Source organism: Helobdella robusta, assembly GCF_000326865.2.
Source record: "Helobdella robusta unplaced genomic scaffold HELROscaffold_3, whole genome shotgun sequence".
In the NCBI taxonomy this organism is placed as follows: domain Eukaryota; kingdom Metazoa; phylum Annelida; class Clitellata; order Rhynchobdellida; family Glossiphoniidae; genus Helobdella; species Helobdella robusta.
The window spans coordinates 3,081,109-3,098,733 of NW_008704501.1; the positions used below are offsets into that span (position 1 = coordinate 3,081,109).

Genomic DNA, 17,625 nt, shown 5'->3' on the forward strand with positions numbered 1-17,625 from the left:
TGCTGATGTTGACTTTGAATCCATGATCGGCGAGTCTGGTGTTCCAATCTTCAAACATCTGTGCTGCATTCTGCTCAGACGTGGCTGTTAAAACGATATAATCAGCATATACTAGATTCCAAATGTCACCAGGGCGTATCGGTTTTGTGATTTCTTCCATCACAGTTATAAATAACAGTGGACTGAGAATCGAGCCTTGGTGAACTCCAACGCCGATGTCAAATGCATCTGTGTTTCCAACCGTTGTGCTGACAAAAGTCTTAGTATTCGTATACATTTCCATCACAAGTCGAACAAGATATTCTGGAATGAGTTGTCGACGTAGACTCCACCTGATTGCTTCACGGGGAACTCGATCAAATGCTTTTTCAAGGTCTACAAAAATGTGTGATAGTTGTTGATGCTTTGCGAGGTACTTCTCTTGCAGTTGCCGAAGGATGTGAATTGCATCAATTGTTGATTTCCCCGCTAGAAAACCAAATTGATAATTTCCGATTGTGATGCACGACGTTAATCTTCTCTCAATGATCTTTTCGACAATTTTCAGGGAGTGTTCTAACAGACGTATACCCCGAAAAATTGAAAAGTTGTTGAAAAATTAATACTGGCCTGGCTTCAATATAAATTATAATTTTTTTTTTTTGAAAATGGTTTTCCTCTGCCTGTTGGAACTCTTCGATACAATCGAACTATTTGAGAGTTTTTTTTAAATTATTTTATCTAAATTAATTTGTTACGATTAGTGTCAATCTTACATTGATATAACTAATGAATAATAATATACATAGAATGAGATTTCTCCATATGTATTTTCGTGTTATGTTGATCTTCAGTTACGTGGTGCGTTAAATGTTGGCCGCTCACTCTGCTCTTAAATGTCGATGATTACTACCGTAGCATAACTAGCGATCAATGCATTTTATACTGTAGCCCTGTCGTAATCTTTCCATGATGCACTTCACTGGAAACAAGAGCAGTGTGGACATACGCGCCCATTGCAATTGATACAAGAAACTTCACCGTGGTGATATAGTAATACTGCAACAATTAAGTTAGAATAATATACAATTACGCAAATGCTCCCAGGTCAACGTCCAGTCAAGTAGTTTTCTTTAATTCTTAACTGCACGTTGCCGTCTCAAAATATGTTATCACGGTTCATTACCGATAATAATCAAATTATTATTATTCTTATAAATTTTTCAAAGATTTTGAATTAAATGCGTAAGTGAACTAGTGCGTCTTCAGTTCCTGTTTGAATTTTTATTGGAACAATTTGTTTCAGATGCAGTAGTAGATCGTTCCAAATTTTTAGCCAAGCATCTTGCATACATCACCAGCTTCGTCTTAATTCTAGGGACTACCATCAATTCACAGGAGATCGAAAAACTTTCAAATATTCTGGTCTACCACTATGAATGCAACAGTGAGCAATAACTGCCATCTTGTAAGAAATTTTTTCGTGCCCCGGTAACCAATGAAGATTTTCCAACCACCCATGTCGTCACGTCTACCAGCCCAGAAACAGTCTTGCAGCAGCGTTTTGAAGCGTTGAACTTTCTTAAACACCAACCCCAGCACCAAACATCAACGAGTTACAATAATCTAACCTCGGCAATTTTTCCCATTTTCATCACAGTACTTGTTGAAAACACTGTTTTTTTTCAAACAGAAAACATTGTTAATAAATAGCTGTAAAACAAAATGTAGCCAATTTTGGCAGGATATGTGTATATGTTTGAAGTGGGACTCGGGGTCTTCAGGGTAAAAAATTATTTAAAAAATGCTGAAGTTTTTCGATTATGAAATGTATATTATGTTTATATTGTTGCATCGCTTCTAGACTTGATAACGAATCAAAAAATATTATGAGTTTTTTATCCTTACTTTTTTCATCCCACAGTTTAACCACAAGTCCATGCAGAAATATCAACTGAAGGAAGTTAATGTATCAGCACATCACTTCACCTGTAAGATGATGTGTGGAGTTCGTTGTTTACTTGTTGGTCCTCTGCTCTGGTTTTTGAGTTTTTAAAGTTTTCGAGGAAGTTTTAAATTTAAAGTTCAAATGGCATGATTGCAGATTTGTTGTGTATGTTAAGTTGATCAGCTGAAATACGCTTGTTTGTCGACTTGTTCTTGTTCTTATATTCAATTTCATCATTTTTATTTTTAATTAATTAAATTAATTAATTAATTAAATTAAAAATTCTAAATGCCTAATTTATGTGCCTTAATTAATCATTTCATTAGCACTCTTAATTTTTTTCTTCTAAAAAAATTTTAATTTTAAAATAAATAATGTAAATAATAAAACATTGATATCTAATTTGTAATAAATAAATAAATAAAATAAATATAATATTATAACCGTGAATAAAATAACAAAAACACCTGTGGTAAATTTATCAAACTAACATTACTAACTTCATAATAAAATTTATTTTTATTTAATTTATCATTATTTTATTTTTGTTTAACTAGACAAAATCCATTCAATTCTAAAGATGAACTCTAAGATTTTCAGTATAATAAGCACACCATTGTGTTGTAAATAATACATTAAAATAACTTTAGAGATGTCACATGGTAAAGTAAAGAAAAACAAATCATGATGTCATTTTTAGTTGCTAATTAAAAAACTGATAATTTTAAAAATAATGGGTGATAAGAATCTTTTAAGTTGCACAAAAAGTGGTGTAAAAATCATACCAGCTGACGAGAATGATGCAAGTCCTCTGACCCTCCCAGAACCCACATGGATCCCTGACAAACAGGTGCTTTGCAATGTTTTTACATGTTTTGGTTTTGTTTGCTGAATTGGCATTTATTATTTATTAATAATTGATATCAAGAGTTGAATTACAAGTGGGAAACCAATTGTAAGCAACTTTGCTTTTGCTTAAAAAACAAAAACAAGATACTTTTTCAGCTGTCCTAAAATGTGAAATTGTAATTAATTAATTAATTGAATAATTAATTCACAGATACAGTCTTGTTCTCTTTGTCAAACAAAATTTGACCTTTTCAACAGAAAAGTAAGAATTATAGAGCAGAATATTTTAATATCAGTTACTAACTTACTTGTTTTTGATCATCAATTGATTTTATTGATAGAGTCGTTAGTTCAAGTTAAACAATGCTATTCAATTACTTGTCTATATTTGATGAAGTATGGATCTGCAGTCAGTTACTTTTATGCAAAACACGATGCATCATTTTTGCAGCACCACTGTCGTAGATGTGGCACGTGTATATGCAGGAAGTGCTGCCACAACCGACCACTGCCTCGCATGTGCTTCATCGATCCTGTCCTGCAGTGCAACCTCTGCTCACTCGTCAGCACTCAGGAGGATATCTTCTTTGATGAACATCTCAAATACTTGCAGCAAGGTTACTTTGAACCTCTGTGTGCTTTTTAGCATTATTATTATATTACATTATATTCATTACATGCCTGTGTTAATGTTTGACAATTTATATTTTCATTTTTTCAATTTGTAAAGTTTCATTTCATTTTCACTCTTCAATAAAAAGAGTTGGAAGTGCTTGAAACTAACTTCAACCACATGCATTCACATTAACAACAGCATTCAAGTACACCACGGACAACTGCACTAACATCATCAACATGCACATTTAACAAAACAACAACATGCATATGAACAGCAGCACACCGACTATAATGATGGAGCATTTTGAATAATGTTAACAATTTTGAACTATGTAAACCTTATTTTAATTTTCAAGGATCGGTTTTGAATGTAATGAATTATGATGTAAGTGATGACAATGTGAAAGCTGTGCCAATGTTTTGCAGGCTGAGCAGATCACAGAGGTTTATAATGATTATTTTTTGTTTTTAATTATTTCAATCTTTTATTTCATTTAATTTCTTTTTACATAATTAGTTAAATTAATTTTATATGGATAATACACTAGGGAAATATTGTTCCAATGTGAAAAGAAGCAAACCGTGAATGTGATTGAACCCATATTGTTGTCAGAAATTAAAGAAATGATCAAAATTTCATCCCACAAACATTCAAGTAATAGTTTAATCATGTTCCTAGTTTATTTTTTGTTTTCCTTTTTTACGTGTGTGTGAATGCAAAACGCATCTAAACACTTCACAAACTAATTCACGACAATCATTCGAATTCTATTGAGTGAATGATGTTTTTACTTTAGATCTTTGATACATCATGTCAAGATTGGTGGAATTGGTATTGTTTTTGAAGAATTTGTTGATCAAATTGATGAACTGACAATATTTGAATGTTAAATTAGATATAACAGGTATAAAGCTCTTGTATGATAATGCCTCTCGTGAACATCAGACTTGCACCATGAAGGTCAGCCCCACCAGCCCACAGCAACATCACCAACTGCAGTGGCTTGACGCTCTACTCAAAGTTTACAATCTTCCAATAAATACCTTCTAATGAATAATAGTTTCATTTTAATTGAAAAAATATTTTTTCATATATCTTTAAGGATTGATATGTTTCTACATCCCACCCAGGCTTTTGAGCTCGTTCAAGAAACGAAAAAACTGATGCCCGCCGGTAATACAATAGAAATTCAAGAATAGGCCCATGTATGATGAGGATGGTGGTATATCCTCGCTGGCTTAAAAGCATTGATGTCTACAAGTTCACTTCAGTTATATCATATAACATGGAATCTGTTTTATGGAATTGGTTTTTAAAAACTATCAAAAAAATTTCAATTTTTATGTTTTAAATCAACTGACTGCATAATCTCGTGTGAACATTTTACTCATTTTTGAATTGCGTTTATTTTTTATCGTTGGGTAGCCCATACCCGCTAAACTTAAATGTTGGATTGAGGATCGTTTTATTTAATCATTATGCACACTTGAAATGGCCTGATATTTTTCAATAACTACGTTTAACTTTGTCCGTTACGTTTTTGTTTGATTCATAAAAATACCTGTAGGTTAGATACTTGTTATGAGGAGTAAGTTATTTTGATGGCTTGAATTTGCAATTATTATATATATATATATATATATATATATATATATACCAACATATATATATATATATATATACCAACATATATATATATATATATATATATGTGCGTGTGTGTGTGGTTTGTGTGTGTGCGTATATTATGTACAGTTTATTTTCATCTTCTGGTTTTAAATGCCTAAACATGCTTTGGTGCAATTACTTAATATAAACAATCCCACATCAAGTGCGATTGCGTCATAGTGTTTGTTTACTGCTTGCGTGTATGACTTAGTATTTCTTCATAGGAATGATGAGTTCACTGTACTCGTGTGCACGCGTTCCAACGATTATGTACGTGCACGTGTGTGTACGTGTGTGATGCAAGTACACAATGAATTGACAATTTGCCTTGTTCCTGTGATGTAAAAAAGAATTGTAATATGAATTTAAGTAGTTCGTGGTTTCACGTCAGATGTTGAGACTCGAGCAAGTAGATGAACGAATAAATAGAAAAAAATATCGAAAAGCATTATTGATTTAAAGTGCAGTCGAATGCAGGCTTGCTTGATCGTCAGAATGCGGCAATGCATCTGTCAATATCATGTGACGATGTCGTCAAAATTCGAATATCAGATTTCTAGGGGGTACCGCTATAAATAGTAACCTTATCTAACCTAATTCCAGAACTGCACAAGGTCATCGCATTCAAGGCAACACCTTGTTTAATTAAAATCACTTTACGAACACACAACGACCAATCAAATTACCTCACACTGCAACGCTGTAGCTGAAAGTAGTTCATAATTATTTATATCGTCCAATGAGGGTTAAGTATGAATGAAATTAGCATAAAATATTAACGGTTACGCCTACTATCATGTACGGGCTAAACGTCAACAACATACCGGCATATTGGTTGTTTACTAACAGCTGATCGCCATTGGAGTTTTTTGTTTGTGAATTTTCATCAAGAGTACAATATTGGACCAAATTCGATAAAAAAGAGAAAAAGCGTTGAGAATTATGTTCGGAAGTCGCAGACCTGGCAAACGATCGATCGTCGGGACGAAAGTTTGCGCGTTGTTCGACGATGGTTTTTACCGGCCGGGTGTAATACAAAGTGTACACATACCTGCCAACTCACAACTGGCACAAACATACACCGTCACATTTGATGAGGGAGGAACCTTCTCTTACAGCGAGTCTCAGTTAATTGGACCAGGTTTCCAGAGTTTAACTAACGATTCGTTGAAAGTTGGTCAAAAAATTTATATAACCTTCAACAGTCGGGAGGTGAAGGGCTGCATTATTGGGAGTGGGGTCCATGAAAATGGTTCCTCCACTGCCGAATACAACAAATATTGGCTGGTTGGATTGGGAGATGATTGTAACATCAGGGTGAAGGTAAAGTTAGATGACATTCGGCTGATGGAGAGCAGAAAATCAGCGAGGTTGTCAGAAATGGATACAGATTACACTAAAATGGCAGATCTTACGAGTGTTGAGAATAAGAAAAGAAGCAATTGCATTGATGTGCCTAGTCACGCTACCAAACATTGGTAAAATAAAATGTTTAATATATCACTTATGTGATACACACCACACTATATGTAATTTTTTATAATAAAAATAATTACTATCTTAAATGAAATTTTAACATTTTTATTTTTTACTTTGTGTTAGTTCATTATTTTTATTCATATATAATATAAGCAAATCAAGCCATTACACAACTGATGACTCCTTGCTGACTCGAGACATTGAGATGGAAGTGATGGATGAGAACATGGCAGCCATGGTACTTACTTCACTTTCTTGCAGTCCTGTATCATCACATCTGCTGCCTCTAAAGTTCAGCTTTGAACAATGTCAGTTGGTTCCCATTAACTTCATGTTAATACTTTTTTGTTCTATAATTTCTGCTTTAATTAAATGGCTGTGAAACTTGAAACTCACTTAAAATTTTTTCAGTAATGTTTACGATTTTACATTATTAATTCAACTATTCACATGATATCTCAACATGCACCAATATTTAAATATTACAGCAACATTCAGCCCTGCCACCTCACCTTCTGTCAACAGCACCAGCCAGTTCACAAACAGCCACAACAACAACACATCCTCATCATCACCCACTGATTCCCTACTTTCTAGAAGTGCTCCCTCCAGCACCAACAGTTTCATCTTTAATCGTGAGAATTTGTCACATTTTTATAGTTATTAACTGTTTGCATCATTTTGTTCAGATGAAATTTTGATTTTTCCATTTCTTTGTTTCTGATTTTGGGTTAAAATTTAAGAATTGTTCTTACAGATGATGATGACAACAAAGATACAACATCAACAACATCAATGATGACAATAATGGAGCCATATGAAGTAATCAACCATGTTATCTTTCTTTGTTTTTATACTCTTTCAAAATCATTAGAATCTTTTTTAAAACTTTTTTTAATCATTAAGCTATTTGTTTTAAACATTATAAAATAATTTAAAAAGTTCATCATTACACGACATAAAAGTTTTCTAGGACAGTCTACCAATGCACATGGCCTGGATGCAAGCAGATATACAACACTTGCAATGGAATTGAGAAACATGTGAGAATGGAGCATTTGGGGTATGCTTCATGTCTTGTTTCTGCCATTGTTTTATATTATTCTTTTAATATCCTACATGGAGTTTGTTTTCAGGAAATATTGAAGATTATTTCAACTAACCATTGATTTGTTCTATTACTGCTTTAATCGTTATCACCAGTAGAATTGCTTTGATATTACCACATCCCTATTGAGGACTCAATAGCATTTTCATGTTAATGCATCATTTCAGGCCGAGAAATGAGTTGGATCATGAGGAGGAATTTTATTACAGCGAGTTTGAAGTGACGATTGACTCCTATAAGCAGCAAGTGCATCAGCGCCACCAAGAACATCAGCAGAATGATAACCATTACAACAACACTGACAACCAGCAGATGGAGGATTCAGACTCACCATCGTCGCCCACATCACCGACGATGGTGTCTAGCCTGGCAAGAGAAGACAAATCACCAAACTGCATGTTTTTCAACGATGCCACATCTGATCACAACTATCAGAAAAAGGTGGCTGCATGCTATCATTACTCAAATATTTCAGTTTATTTATCATTGCAGATTGCTATTAATTTTGATTCCTACGTTCCTGGTGCAAATGATTTGATTGTGTAAAGGAAAAATATTTTTATGAAAGTGATACCATTCTTATAATTTACACAGAATTTAAAAGTAATTATTTTTTTACGTTATTTAACATAAATGAAAAAAAGTGTATGAAATGTTGTTAATGACGAAGGAGTCCATGTCAATATCTATCCCGTGCAATTCAAAGTATCATCACAGCTACCATCTTAATCCTCCACCTCCAACTCCCACTAATTCTCACCACTTTACGACATCGTCACTGTCAAGGTCGTTGCCATGGAAGTTACCTGATCAGGTGATCAAGAGTTTGTCTCTTCTTTGATAATTTTCATTTTTTAACATCTTGCATCAATTTCTGATGAATATCTATTACTTATTGTATCAATCTTGAAACTAGCATTTGTAGTGAATATGTGCACAAATAAGTTTAAACATTATTTCTAGAACTCTCGTAGACTTGTCACTTTATTTTTCTTTTATTTTTAACGTGTTTGATGCGTAAAATATGGTAATTTTTGATGCTATTTTCTCACAGCTTAAAAATGAAAATTTTTACTGTAAGAAGTGATGCAAGGGATAAGGAAGGTGTTGTGCTAGGCATTTAAACGAGATGTTGGCAAAGTGGGTTCATTTTATGTGACCCACGAGTATTTTATGCGGTTTAATTAATTTGTGCTTTTCTTTATACTTCAAATTTTCAGATGCCCTCCCCTATCAATGAAAACAATTCACTGGTTGGTCAGTCAAAATCCTTACTGGCCAATCAGAAAAAGTCCCGCAATGAAGTTAAAAAGTGTAGAAAAGTTTATGGCCTAGAGAACAGAGCTGCTTGGTGCACTCAGTGCAAGTGGAAAAAGGCGTGCACCCGTTTTCATGAGAAATCATTCGACTACAGTTAATTGCTGGTTTGCATGGCTGCTCTCTGCTGTTGTTGGCTGCACGGTGACCTGGTTGGTTCTTGCTTAGTAATGTCATTTCACATCATTTACTGGTCATTTGCTTGTTTTGCGTTTTTGACTGCGTCGTATGTTCCGTAACCTTTCATTTTTTCTTTTTATTCTGCTTGATTTCATTAAATGTATTTAACTCATGCGTTGTCCGTTAATTCGTTTATCTCCATTGATTGAAATCAATGAACTTGTTAGGTTATTTTATGATTAGGTAGTATAATGATAACATTTAATTGTACATTGTTATTACAAAAATTTTGGTCTAATGATTATTATTCGAGTTAGAATTGTATATACAGATTGTCATCTCATTTCATTTCATGTCATTTCATTTTCATTTATTTCGTTTACTCTTATTCTTATGCATTATTTTTGCTAAATTATTTTTATATACCATAAATTTGTTATTGATTTATTCTATCTGCATACGGCAAAATAATTTTCAGCAAAGCAAAGGGCTTGAGGTAGTTGTAAAGTTGTAGCCATTTGTCTCTATTAAGATTTCAACAGCTTATTAGCTGGATTGATGGAACTGTAACTTGCATGCAAATGTTACATTGTTTAAATTAAATTGTATTATATATTTTTAATTTTGATTTTTTCGTTTGGTTTTAATTTTCCATTGCTTGTTAGTATTCACGTACAACAAGCAGTTTCTTTTGCGTTGTTGCATGTTTTAAATTGTTATTTGATGTTACAATGATCTTGTCATCAGTTTTAGAAGTTTTTTTAATCGTTGTTAGTTTCAAAAGTTGTTGTTACCTAATATTGAAATTTCTGTACAACGTTCAAGTAGCGTTTATTTAATCATGGTTTAAGTTGAAAGCTTTTACGTCACCCTTATATGATTTTTGTTCAAGTTTGTATTTTGCATATAAAATTGATACAGTCGTATCCTTAAAATGTGCAGTGCAGTTGTTAGCTCGCGAATTATTCAATACATTATATTTTCATAAATAAATATTTCGAAATGTCATAGTTAAGTTTTGCAATCGACATTATTTACTGATTTCACGCAGACCGGATTTTTCTAATTTAAAATTTATCATTTTTCTTTCGTGGGAACATTAATTTGAATTGTACAAAATATTTACCTATTAGTCGTATGCATTTAATTAGAGTTTACGTTGCACTTGTTAATTATAATTTATTAATTGGTGTTGGTAAGATTCAATAACATATATTGCATGTAATATTGTATTTACTACATTTTAGTTCGTTGTTACTTCGTCTAATCTGATTGTATCATATGTACGTACATTTAAAGATATTAGTTACATGCCATCCGCATTCGTTATGTTTTTGTCTGTGCGTTTCCATCAGCATATTTATTTATTTATTTGACTTTTTTTCTCATTATATTGTCTTGTTATATCATGTTTGATAACATATTTCTCAGGTTTATGATGTATTCATAGCATTATGCACAAATGAATATGTTTACATATGTGTAAGTGTGCGTATGTATGTATGTACGTGTGCACGTATATATGGTTATACCGGAGCTTATATAATAACTGATACTTGCATGCGGGGAGTATGGGGTAATTGAGTATGCAATCATTTCAAAATAAGAAATGCTAGAAATTGAGATGAATTAATTTCATGGACATTTTGGATGATTGTTTGTGTGTGTGTGTGCGTACACGTATGGCAGAATGTTCTGAGCGTTACTAATACATCTAATTAAATTAATGTGATTAAGTAGTATTAACTAATTAATTATTTAAACATACATATTTATCCATAAACCTTTATTTTAGTAATGTATGCTAGTAAATATAGGAAAGATACGCTGTAAGTTATCCAACTAAGCAATAACTGAATGTCGTTGTGTGATTCGACACGCCACATCTGAGCTAAGAACCGTTGTGCACGTGTGTGTGTTGTTGGTTGTTGTGTTAAACAATACCTATGAATATCTTTTGTACTAACTACCCAGGCAGGATAGTTGACTTGATTTTCTTTTATGATGGCGTTCTTTTTATTTGCTCAGTTTTTCGTTCATTGTTTCTTATTAGTTTTAGCTTTAAATGGTTGTAGATAAAGTTGTGAGTTAAGTGCGTTGTTTTGAATGGGATGTATTATTTTTGCTACACTTCAGTAACCAATAACCTGCAATTTTCATATTTATTATACCATGTTTAGTTGTTGCTGTTTACAATAATTTACACACTCTTGTATAACGCCGAAAGGTAATGCAAAAGTTGATCGTTAGCCACCAAATCATGGCTCGTCCATTCGTCGTGATCGGTCTTTTGTTTCATAACAATAATATCGACACTAGAATTAACCACAGCAAATATCCAGTAACGTCATTTTATGCAAATTTGTGTTTAAATGAAGATTCGTTTTCTCTAATTTCATTAATGCCTTCATGTCATGTCAGTCGGTCTTTGTTATTATTTTCTAACATTTTCGGAAGTGTTATTAATCATGTGTGTTAACTTGAAACATTCTTTTAATAATTTTATTGGATGCCCTCCTTTTCTAATCTTCTTTCAATGGATTTATGCGTATATATATATATATATATATATATATATATATATATATATATATATATATTTATATATATATATCAAACGTTTATTTTGGTTCTAAATTAAAAATAATTATTATTGCAAGTTAATCAAAAGAAGTAATGTTTCTGTTTAGAATATAAGTTGAATGTAATAACGAATTCCCCTAAATCACCCTTGGTTAAACATACGTGCCCTGCCATTGTTCCAACTGACGCAAACTTTCACATTAAACAGATGCGCATTAATTAATTAATGGTTGCATAGTTGTGTTGGCAACATTTTTTTAAACCATTTTGAAAACAGTTTTTTGAAATATGATGCTTTAATTCAATGAAATACAAATGTTAAATAAAATTTAACACAATCAAGGCAGGTAAAAGCGTGTACTGGATGAACTGTTGACGTAGTAATATACATTTTGCACGTTAAATGTTAAAAGCAACTTCATTTCATTCAGGTGCGCGGTCACTAATTACGTATGGTAACAAAAACAAAATTTGTGAACTCAAAATATTAGAGATGTATCAAATTTGCGTGTAGGCCAAATATGCAACAAGCTATTAATCCAAAACCTAACGCAAAAATTTTAAAAAAGGTTAAAAGTCTATTACAATCTTTCTAGCTATTTAACACTCTCTTGTGCTAGTTCTGCGTGAGATGTGTGACGTTTTACAAAATAAATTATCAACAATTAAAACAAGTTTTAAAACAAAGAAATCAATTACTATTAACGATTTAAATTAAAATTGAATTTTTGAAATGAAAAAAGTAATAAAATTATATAAATATTTCCACATGAAAAATGCTGAAAACAACGAATGATTGCACAACGCTCATCCATTCGGCCTTTTAAAATGACCAGAACCCAGCTGGTCCCGAATTTTAAACATCGGCTTCAGGATATCGATATAGTTCATTAAAATACATGTACCGTATCTATATATATCTATTATTGTTATAATAATTTCCATAGTTAATATGAATGACCGTAACCATTTACCATGCTATGATTATGACGATTTGATTACCTATTTGTTACATACAATATTCAGTGTTAGATTTTCATTCTGGTTAACATTATTAATTTTATATGTAAGGTATAGAAAATTTAAAAACGTGTTTTTGTTTCTACAAATTGTTAAAGTCTCAACAAAAATAAAATAATCACACACACATACATTATATAATATGCATACATACATGTGTGTAAATGTCATACTTAGAATCGGGTGATGAAGTTTAAGACAAACTAGAGAGCATTGGACAAATGACTCGTAGCAACTTGATGAGGTGAAATTTCTCAAAACAAAAAACATAGTTGGCAACCAAATTCAATTTATTCAAGTACACACATTAACAAGCCTGTTTTGACTTACCAAAATATCATCCCAGCAAGACTGCATAAGATAACCGAGACAGAGATTTGAAATGTTGAAGGCATCGAATAGTGGACGCTTGAATGATATATGTCAATGGTAACTGAAGCTAAGGAGCCAGCGCAGAAGGTAGTGTTTCACCACTGGGTCCTTGAAAGTAATATCTACAGAATGCAAATTATTGCTTCTATTAAGAGGATTGATTGGTGAAACAAATATGTGACACAACAACAGAGGTGACGATACAACCACGTAACTGCTATAAATAGAGATGACGCAACAAACACGTGGACTCCTGCAACTAAAGACGACGCAACAAACACGTGACAACTGCACTAACTTGAATGCACCTGATGCAGGCGTTTCTTCAACATTGAACTCTGCAACTGTCACACCTATTCATTAATTATGAATATTTAAACGAATGATTGGCTGGTATACCAAATAATCCATCAATTAAACATATTTAAATTCTCGCCTTTTTAATAAATCTCCAGCGTCAACTAATGTCTTATTTGATAGATGCGTCGCAATTGAAGAACACTTGAATTCTTGTACTACTATGCAACAGGACAAGTAACTCAATAAAATATTTTGATTACATACAAACAATTTTGCCGACGAAAGAAGGAAATAAGCAGGCCACTAGAACAACGCGAAGAATTAAAGTATCCACATATTTTGAAAAATTTAAATGACGATGATGGTGGAAAGATTTACCGTAATACTGCGCGAGTTGGGCGAGCCAGACCCACCGTTAAACGTCTTTGAACGTCCAGGCAGTGAGTTGAATAGCGGAGAAACGGAGATATATGACAATTCCTAAATGGCAGCTACTTAAAGCACAAAGTGGTAGTTTATTTCATAGAACAAAAAGCCTCTCTTACTTACACAAAAGAAAAAAATTGAGCACCAAAGCAAAGGATGGCATAATGAGAGTAGAAATATCTTTGCACCTAATCATAACACTTTGATTATACTGAGTAGTATTTTCATGAAACCAAGAACAAATAGCAATAATAAAGATAATTACAATCAACACATGCACACAATTCATATAATGACTATCAAACCACCAAGTATCAAATGAATCGAGTGAGAAACCTCTGCTGGCGAGTTCAGGAGCAAACATGGCAGCAGGATACACAACTGATGATGTCCCAACCTGCAACATTTGTTATTCGGTGGTCTGTTATTAATTCTCTACTTGCACTTTACATTTGAAAAAACTTTTTTCATTTTCAAGAGAACAATATCGGAGTGTACAGGAATGAATGCTCATGTAGACGAACCACGAGACAGAGATCACAGGTATCCAACTCAGCAGTTGCCTTCTGCAGCACAACTTCATCCAGCATTTCACCGAACCAAACAACGTCAGGTCTTACCAGGCCACCACAATCCGGCTGCCTACATCTGCCAATAATTTGAATATTTTCATTACTTGATTATAAACAAGTTACCATCCACTTTAACCTTCCCATCAAACATGTCATCCAACAAAAGTTAGTTGAAAGCAAAAAAATGATTGATGTGTCATGACGAACTTGGGCAACTGGTCCACAGGGATTCTTGCATCAGGGACATCCACATCTGGTTCTCTGCATCATTTCAAAAAAAATTCCAAAATATAATCCCATCAAACTTGTTATACTTATTTTAAAATGTTTAAAACGTTTTGATCTTTATGAATGTTAATACTTGAAATACTATGCAAAGAAGTAAATGCCACTGAAAATAAACGTTAAATGAAAAATACAAAAATTATAAATGACTCATAACTAAGATCTCAAGAGTGCAAAAATGAAATGAAAACAGCAACCAATAACTACGAAGGTTAAGAAATGAAATCTGCAGCAGAAAATTGTTAAAAGTAAAAAATGTAGGCAGCAGAAACAAAGTAGCTGACCCTCTGTCTTTGAGTGCTTCACAGATAGGACTGCTTCTATCTACCTCTCTGTGACCACACTTTGTGCATCTAACTCTAAACAGGCTACCTAACAAATTATTTTTACCGGCGCATCAACAAACATCAATAAACGTCAATGGACACACACACACCTATTTTAAGACTAAGAAAATCAATTACCAGCCATGAACCTCTCAATGTACATGAGTGACCAATCATGAAGAACAACAAACATCAATGAACTTAATAAACCATGTAGTTCAATAATATTCTTGGATCCTGCTGTATAATGCAATTCATCAATATTTTGAGTGATCACGGTAAACTTTCTGCCTTCCGAGAGGAAACGTTTTTCACACTTGGCAATAGCAATGTGACCCTGCAAACGTATAACTGAATTAAACAAAGTTCTCAAATACGTTAAATAATTTGTCAACTGAAAGCAATAACCGATTAAGCTTAATAATAAGCATACAAATATTTGAAATGATAAACAGTAAATTAACATTATTTGGTTTTTTGGTGAGCATAACTTCCCTTCTGTAATGATAGAACTCCCAAACCAATGATGGATTCCTGTTAAATGCCTGAGGTGTAGCTAAATCCTGATGTAATAAAACAACAACAACAACATACGTTTAGACGACATTTTCCCCGAGATCGGGGGTTGCCTGATGTAATAAAAACATTGTTGAAATCACTATCACATAAAATTCAACTTAATTATAAAAATTGTAACTTTATCTAATTTACAAAATATTTTTAATTTTCAGATTAAATTATAAATATTTATTTATAAGCACAGCAAACGAATAATAATTACTTAGTGTTTTTATTAAATGTTTTTAAAATTGTCATATGCAAAATTGTCAAATGAGATCCTAGGTTAATCAAACAAAAGTTTAATCACTTTTCAATCTTTCTTGTTATGCATCTATTTTTTACAAAAAAAAAAACAAATTCTGGCTGTATTATTTAATTATTAATAATTGTTACCATCAAATTATTTATGAATTTCCAAAGAGATTTAATTAATAAATTTATGAAATCTTCAATTTACAGAATATTTTTGAATTTGAGAAACTTAAGAAACTGATATAATAAAATTTTAGTAATGTTATGTAATATGTTTGTCTATTGAATGCATTTTTATTTCATTTATCTAATCTAATCTACTATCCACATTATCTGATCAGTTTGAAAAAATAGTCATTCAAACTTAAAAATAAGCCATAAAAATGTTACAAGTTAAGTAGGATCAATCTATTAATAAATTAACATGATTTTTCTAAAAAAAAAACCTCAAAACGTTGTTTAGTATTTAATTTAATGTTTACCGTGGCCTGCCACTTTCTCCAGAAACCACCAGCTCCTCTGAATGTAGGCACACCACTTTCTGCACTAACCCCGGCTCCTGTCAGTGCAACAACATGTTTGGCTTGGCGTAGTTCCTTCCGAAATGAAGCCAAATCTGAACTCATCCTTATTGCAGATGTTGTCTGTCAAATTATTGAAAATTTCATAACTCTTTATTTTTATTTATTCACCAGCATTTGTATTTTATAAATTTAATTTTCATATAGTTATTTATTGAACAAATTCTACTCATTACATTTGCAAAAAGATAGGTAAGGAAGGAACGTTTTCAAAATCTAAGTTCAAAAGTTAATAAATAATAAATATGATTCAACAAACTTGTGAAGAAGCCATGGTTAAATTTATTTTAGCTTTAGCACTTGAAGTGGACAGTTGCTTAGCAGAGGCATCTTCAAAAAATTAATTTAATTTCTTAACGCAAAAATTTTAAATATGCAAATTACAGAATATGATTTACTAACGACTTGTTACAAAGCGTCTCAGAAAATGCATTTAAAGTTTAAACCACAACTTCATCGATTAATAAATCAATACCAAGGGGAGGCCTATTTACCATTATACAACACTTTCTTATGGGTTGAAGCAGGGATATGTAAAGAATCTCAATTTTTGCAACTTTTAATTATTTTCGGTAATGTTGATTTTATTTGTTTAAATTTATACCAAATAAAAGTAATTAATTACCATATTAAATAACAATTTAAAAAAATAAAATTTTAACATTTTGAATAAAAGCAATATTCCGTAATTAGTAAATATACTATCGTAACTTTTGACTCGAACGATAAAAAATCACCCTCCATCTCCCCTCCAGAAGTAAGCTCCTTGTTCGACCGTTGAAAGTGAGCGAAGGCCGTTATATTTATTCTAGTTATATGTATCAAACAGTATCTTATTGAACAAAATAGTATCATAAAATGAATAAAGATACTTTTTTTTAATTTAAAAAATTCTCAATTTGATTTCATTGCGATATCGATGATGATGATGATTGTGACTTGACTAATTAAAAAACATCAAATAAAATTTTAAAATAGGATGGGTATATCGTTGAGAAATCGTTGGAGGAAATGACGTCATGTTAACAGTAGTTATTTCACTAGATGGTAGTTGATCAGCCTGTATAAAGATTTTATTCAATTCCTATCAAATAAATTTGACCAAATATCATACGCAGGCAGAACTAAATAAAGAATTAGATAGATAGATATACGTAGTTATAATACATTTATAATGTTGTATTTACACATTCAAATTGTACAATTGTTTTATGGTGTAGTCTCAAATTATTTTGATTCTCTCAAAAAAATTTAACTTTT

General features: G+C 32.1%; 4 protein-coding genes across 4 annotated transcripts; 3 read left to right on the forward strand and 1 right to left on the reverse strand.

The window, feature by feature from the left end:
- Nucleotides 1-2,028: 2,028 nt before the first annotated feature.
- On the forward strand, nt 2,029-5,220 carry HELRODRAFT_188563 (hypothetical protein). The gene is made up of 9 exons (XM_009021225.1): nt 2,029-2,124; nt 2,486-2,777; nt 2,988-3,038; nt 3,228-3,393; nt 3,751-3,838; nt 3,943-4,049; nt 4,291-4,415; nt 4,526-5,024; nt 5,106-5,220. Exons 2-8 carry the CDS (start codon nt 2,661-2,663, stop codon nt 4,592-4,594), a joined length of 723 nt encoding a protein of 240 aa, XP_009019473.1. The 5' UTR covers nt 2,029-2,124; nt 2,486-2,660; the 3' UTR covers nt 4,595-5,024; nt 5,106-5,220.
- Nucleotides 5,221-6,005: 785 nt separating this feature from the next.
- HELRODRAFT_161293 (hypothetical protein) lies at nt 6,006-6,545 on the forward strand (the record flags this gene model as incomplete). Its single annotated transcript, XM_009021226.1, has 1 exon — nt 6,006-6,545. The coding sequence occupies one exon, from the start codon at nt 6,006-6,008 to the stop codon at nt 6,543-6,545; it is 540 nt and encodes a 179-aa protein (XP_009019474.1).
- Nucleotides 6,546-8,867: 2,322 nt separating this feature from the next.
- HELRODRAFT_66050 (hypothetical protein) lies at nt 8,868-9,068 on the forward strand (the record flags this gene model as incomplete). The annotated part of the gene is made up of 1 exon (XM_009021227.1): nt 8,868-9,068. A coding segment is annotated over one exon (201 nt), but the record flags the coding sequence as incomplete, so codon positions are not given.
- Nucleotides 9,069-12,763: 3,695 nt separating this feature from the next.
- HELRODRAFT_184965 (hypothetical protein) lies at nt 12,764-17,295 on the reverse strand. Its single transcript, XM_009021228.1, has 11 exons — nt 17,238-17,295; nt 16,625-16,695; nt 16,267-16,428; nt 15,436-15,534; nt 15,182-15,308; nt 14,930-15,017; nt 14,568-14,621; nt 14,313-14,436; nt 14,125-14,185; nt 13,361-13,415; nt 12,764-13,184 (listed from the first exon to the last, which is right to left on the reverse strand). The coding sequence occupies exons 2-11, from the start codon at nt 16,637-16,639 to the stop codon at nt 13,130-13,132; spliced, it is 840 nt and encodes a 279-aa protein (XP_009019476.1). The 5' UTR covers nt 16,640-16,695; nt 17,238-17,295; the 3' UTR covers nt 12,764-13,129.
- Between the last annotated feature and the right edge of the window lie 330 nt (nt 17,296-17,625).